The sequence below is a fragment of the Silene latifolia genome, chromosome 6 (genome assembly GCF_048544455.1).
Source record: "Silene latifolia isolate original U9 population chromosome 6, ASM4854445v1, whole genome shotgun sequence".
NCBI classification, from domain to species: Eukaryota; Viridiplantae; Streptophyta; class Magnoliopsida; order Caryophyllales; family Caryophyllaceae; genus Silene; species Silene latifolia.
In genome coordinates this window covers 131003984-131009962 of record NC_133531.1, presented here as the reverse complement: position 1 = coordinate 131009962, position 5979 = coordinate 131003984, and the positions used below count along the sequence as shown (strand labels likewise).

Sequence of the window (5979 nt, the reverse complement as noted above, 5' to 3'; positions counted from 1 at the left end):
ACCTGATTTGGACGGCTCTTTTTCTTTTTGTGGTTCACATAAACGCAAGTGTCCAAGCTCGGTTACGGACCTGGATTATCAGCCTTTGAAGCGTTTCAAATGTTCGATTACTCATGTTTGGGATTTCCTTGGTTCGTCACTAACTGTGTTTTCGTCTCTTTTCCTGTTTCCTGTCAGCGCTGAAGATGGGAGGGTGTTTATAGGTCAGGTGGTGGACCTTAAGTCACCACCGGGGTACCAATGACTATTTTTTGTTGGAATTGTAGGGGATTTGGTGAAGCGGATGATACTACAATTCCGTATCTACATCAAAGTGTCCTTAAATATCATCCGCTGATTTTGTTTTTGCAAGAGACCCATACTAGTGTTGATATAGCTGTTATGAAGACTCGCCATCTTGGATTTCCTAACTGTTGTGGGGTGGACTCTACTGGTCGTAGTGGTGGTCTTCTTTTGTACTGGGATAATTCTGTAGATATACAAGTTATAAGTAGTTGCCCTCGTTTTATTTTTTGTAAATTGGGCATTAATGTAAATCAAGGTGTTTTTAGTGGTTTGTATGTAATGTTCATGTACGGGGAACCTATTTTCCAATATAGGTCTATGTTATGGGATAATATTTCTAATGTGATCTCTGGTTGTTCTCCGTTTCTGGTTATTGGGGATTTCAATCAAGTGGAATTACATTCGGACAAATTGGGCGGTTCTTTAACAATTCGGGGCCAAGCTGAGTTTACTGCGTGGAAATTTCAGAATAGTCTTGTGGATATTCCATTCTTTGGCCCTCGTTTTACTTGGATGAATGGACAATTTGGACATTGTATTATGGAACGTCTAGATCGGTCATACGCAACTCAAGACTGGTTGGATCTTTTTCCGGCTACTTCGGTTTTGCATCTACCTATTCTTATTTCAGACCATTCGCCAATTTTGTTACGTTTTCTACCACAACCGAAATCGCGCAATCGCCCATACCGTCTTGATAACTGGTGTCTTCAGCTACCAGAAGTCTTAGCTCTTGTTTGTAATGCTTGGAATACTCCTTTTTGTGGGTCCACTTCATATGTGCTTTCCCGCAAGCTAGCAGCTGCTCGATTTGCTGTTATGAATTGGGTTATTCAACACCGTATTTGCTATGGTATAAATTGGTCGTAAGTCGAGAATGAGCTTCAACTTGCTTCGGCATCTCTTCTGGACTCTGCTGCTGCCCTTACTTATCACAATCTGCGATCATCTCAACTTCAACTAATCTCAAATCAACATAGTTACTGGCTTCAACGGACTAAGACAAGAAAAGAGATTACGGACGGCCTCCCAACTCGTTTTTTATTCAATCGTGTTAAGCAACGTGCTTCCAAACAACGACTGATTTCACTTCGCACTTCTGACGGAACCTGGATTAGTGACCCTGCTGCAATTGAAGCAGAGATTCTCTCTCATTTCCGTTCTATTGTTGGAGATCATCACTTGGCTCAAGCTCACGATTTTCAATCTACTGAAGATTTTCTAGCTGACCTGGATATTCCATCCCTTTCATCCGCTGACTGCTCTCTTCTCTCTACTCCATTTACTGAGAATGATGTTCTTCGAGTGATTCGTAGTATGGATGGCTCAAAGACTCCTGGCCCTGATGGGATTACACCCCGTTTTTATCAAGTGTTTTGGCCTCAGATTGGCCACCTCGTATCCGCAGCCATCTTACAGTTTCTTAATTCTGGTGTTATGTTGAAAGAGTGGAATCATACCCATATTATTCTCATTCCGAAGATGGAACACCCTGAGATGGTCACTCAGTTTCGGCCTATTAGTCTTTGCAATGTCATTTACCGAATTGCGTCAAAATGTCTTGCAAATAGGCTAAAGCTTGTGATACCTTCCATTGTTTCCGACTCTCAGCAAGCTTTTGTTCCGGGACGCCTGATGACTGATAGCTGTCTTATTGCCCACGAGGTGCTTCACTATATTAACAAGACGACAAAAGGTACAAACTGTTACGCTGTGCTTAAACTTGATATGAACAAAGCCTTTGATCGTGTTTCATGGTCTTTCCTAATGCTGATAATGAAACGTATGGGATTCCCTACTTTCTGGCAAAACATTATTTGGGAATGTGTGGCTACCATCTCTTACAGGGTACTTATTAATGGAGAACCCTCAGAATTTTTCCATTCGTATTGTGGTCTTCGACAGGGGGATCCACTGTCTCCCCTATCTTTTTATAATGTGTATGGAAGTTTTGTCTCGCCAGTTACTCAAAGCTGAAAAAATTGGCTCCATAACCGGCATTAAGATCTCGAGATACGCGCCTACTCTTTCGCATTTGTTCTATGCGGATGACGCTCTTCTTTGCTGCAAAGCAACACCGCTGGCCTTTGAGACTTTAAGGGATCTTTTCAGGGATTTTGAAGTGGCTTCGGGTCAGATGGTTAATTTTAATAAGTCCTTTATTAAATTTAGCCCAAATACACCTGCGGACTACCGAGAGCATCTGACTTCTATTTTGAAGATGACTCATGTGCCTGCTTTTGGTACTTATTTGGGAGTTCCTATTGATTTCCCTCGGAAACGGTCTGTGGTTTTTCTCCCTTATATTGATAAGCTTATTACTCGCATTGCTTCCTGGTCTGCTCTTCATCTCAGCCAACCAAGTAAATTGATCATTATTTCGGCCATCTTGCTGGCTTCCCTGAATCATGTTTTCTCCGTTGTCCCTATCCCTCTTGGTGTATGCCGTAAAATAGATGCCTTGCTGGCGTCTTTCTGGTGGCGTAATGATTGGAATAAGCGGTCTATTCACTGGGTTTCACAAAGTGTACTGCAAGCACCGAAAGAATATGGAGGTCTGGGTCTTAAAAATTCACACCTCTTCAGTCAAGCTTTGCTTCTTAAGAATTTCTGGCGTATCCATTCACAACCAACAGCGCTGGCGGCAAGATATATGGTTCCAAAGTATGGCCGCGATTTGCCTATCCCTTTAGCTAAATCTCGCGTTTCTCAACCATCGTATATATGGTCTGGTATTTTCAAAGCTGTCTGTGCGGCTAAAAGTGGTATTTGTTGGAAGCTTGGTAACGGAAATTTGGTGGATATTTGGTTCAGTCGTTGAATTAATGGTGCTCTGCCATCTGTTTCTGCTCCAGTTCCTGCTCCGGATTCTGCACCTTCTCTTTCGGATTTCTTACTGGAATCGAGTGATTGGAATCCTACCATGGTTTTCATATTTTTTTCCTCCACCTGTGCAAAGGACATAATTGCTTTGGAACCACCTGCGACGAACTTTGATGACTTCCTTTACTGGAAATATACCCAAGATGGCACTTACTCAGCTAGGTCTGGCTATTCCCTCCTATGGTCAGAATCTCCGGCCTCCAGCTGTATTCGCTCGTTTGTCCATAACTTTCCTTGGCAGCTCGTTTGGAGAAAGGAAATTCCACCCAAACACTCGGTTATGTTATGGCGGTTAGCTCATAACATTATGCCAACAACTGATAATTTGCTTTCAAAACATGTGCCAGTCGACTCCGTATGTCCACTATGTCGGGCATCCCCTGAAACTGAAGAGCATTTGTTTCGGAACTGTGTCTTTGCCCAGCATATCTGGAAAGCATCTGCCCTTGGGATTAACTCCATTGCTAACCCATCTATTCCATTCGTCTCTTGGATTGCAGATTTTGTGTCATATCTATATCGTCAAACTTTGGCATCTGATCGAAAATGGCTGCTGCTTTACTTCTGCTGTGTTTCCAGGCCATCTGGACTACTCGCAATTCCGTGCTTTTTCAAAACAATATGGTTGACCCTGTGGTTACATGTCGCATTATTCAAGATCTGATGCACTCACATAGTCGACTTCCAGAGGTGAGTTTTCCAATTCTAAAATCACTTTATGGTGTAGATGCGCCCGCTGCTGTTCTAGGTCAATCAACCCTTCCACGAACAGTGTTTTCGATCTCTGTTTCACCACTCACTGCCTCAAGCACACGTTGCTTCACCTGCTGCATCCGTTGTTCTGATTTGAATTTCTCCGACTCAAGCATTTTACGGGCAAATTCATTTCTGGATGCATCGACTAGAGCTCTGTTACAAGCTATGCAATACGCCCATTCGGTGGGCCTGGGTTCTGTTTGTTTTCAGGTCACTTGTTGTAAACTATCTGCAGTTCTGGCAACCACTTTGCCAGTCCCAATTACTGTGCGGAATTCCATCCGAGAAATCCGTGCTTTGTTTGTAATTTATCCTTACTGGTCTGTAAGTCTGGCAACAGGCTAACTCTGTGTACTGGTTCGTCCTTTAATATAATGGTTTATTATTGTCAAAAAAAAAACTTGCCTTAAATCTGTTTTCTTGTTCGTCAATTCTTTCTCAGTTAATCCATTCTTCGACTTGCTTACCAGGTCATTGTTTCTCTTATTTTATTTTTATTGCAAAATCTCATTTGAGACCGTCTTAAACATAAGATGGCCGTTTTCATGTTACATGGATCATTTAATGATAGCTACGATGAACTATGCTTAAGCTGGAGACCGTCTTAAGCTCAAGACGGGTTGGTTTTCGTTTGGAATAGCTTATGTTTAATCTTCTTATGCGAACCTAGCATGTAAGCGGCCACTTTGTTTGTGGCATTACTGAGTGATTTAATCGAAGGATGTTTTGAAGGTGATGAAAGGCTTGTCTTAAGGGCTCTCGCTTATGGCGAGGTAGTGGGATATTGCCTATGTTTTCATGACGGATTTGAGAGGATGTTTGTTAATGTTTAGTATAGAGCTCCTGTAGCTCAGTGTATCTGCTTAAAGAAAAGTTAATATTTTTCAACGAGTAATTAACCAACCACTTTGTTGATGGTATCATTCAATTGTTTAGTAGAATTGTTATCTTCTGTTGTGGAGGTGATGAAAGCGGAAGCAGGTTCTGTTTTGCCTTCCATCCCAATTATATCTTCTCCATTTCCCTGTGGAGCTGTCCAAAATAACTATCCCCTTTGCAAGTCTAGTCAATTAAAATAATGAATATCGTATATCATCCTTAGTCAATATTTCAGTCTGTTTATGTTATCTTAACCTTCTGTTAGTCAAAGGAGGATCGGAATAACATCACAATAACATGAGAATAACAGTAGAATAACAGCACAATAACACGTGGTAAAAAAAAAAGAAAAAAAAATCAAAGTCGTAAAAAAAATCAAAGTGGCACCGGAATAATATCACAATAACACCAGAATAACAGCACAATAACATGCGGTAAAAAAAGGGAAAAAATCAAAGGGACACCGGAATAACATCACAATAACAGCAGAATAACATCACAATAACACGTAAAAAGAAGAAAAAAAATCAAAGTCGTTAAAAAAATCAAAGTGACACCGGAATAACATCACAATAACAGTAGAATAACAACACAATAACACGTGGTAAAATAAAATCAAAGTCGTACAAAAAATCAAAGTGACACCGGAATAACATCACAATAACACCAGAATAACAACACAATAACATGCGGTAAAATAAGAGAAAAAATCAAAGTAGTAAAAAAAATCAAAGTGACACCGGAATAACATCACAATAACAGCAGAATAACAGCACAATAACACGTGGTAAAAAAAAAATTCAAAGTCGTAAAAAAAAATCAAAGTAACAGCAGAATAACATCACAATAATAGCGGAATAACAATAACAACACAATAACATGTGGTAAAAAAAAGAGAAAAAAATCAAAGTAAAAAAGAAAAACACAATAACAACATAATAACACGAGGTAAAAAAATATGAGTAAAAACAAAATATGAATGAAAAAAAAAAATCTGGTACAAAAAAGAAAAAGAAAAAAATGTAACATGATGAGAAAATTAGAGAAAAACATAAGAGAAAAAAAAACTCAAAGTGGTAAAAAAAGCACAATAACAGTATAATAACACGAGGTAAAAAAAAGAGATAAAAAAAATTAAAGTAAAAAAAATAACATTAGAAAAAAGAGAAAATAAGT

The 5979-nt window shown here is 39.6% G+C and overlaps 1 protein-coding gene across 1 annotated transcript; it reads left to right on the top strand.

Annotated features, from left to right (window-relative positions):
- Positions 1–240: 240 nt before the first annotated feature.
- On the top strand, positions 241–3832 carry LOC141588692 (uncharacterized). The gene is made up of 4 exons (XM_074410120.1): positions 241–1151; positions 1266–2133; positions 2249–3050; positions 3141–3832. Exons 1-4 carry the CDS (start codon positions 241–243, stop codon positions 3830–3832), a joined length of 3273 nt encoding a protein of 1090 aa, XP_074266221.1.
- Positions 3833–5979: the final 2147 nt, after the last annotated feature.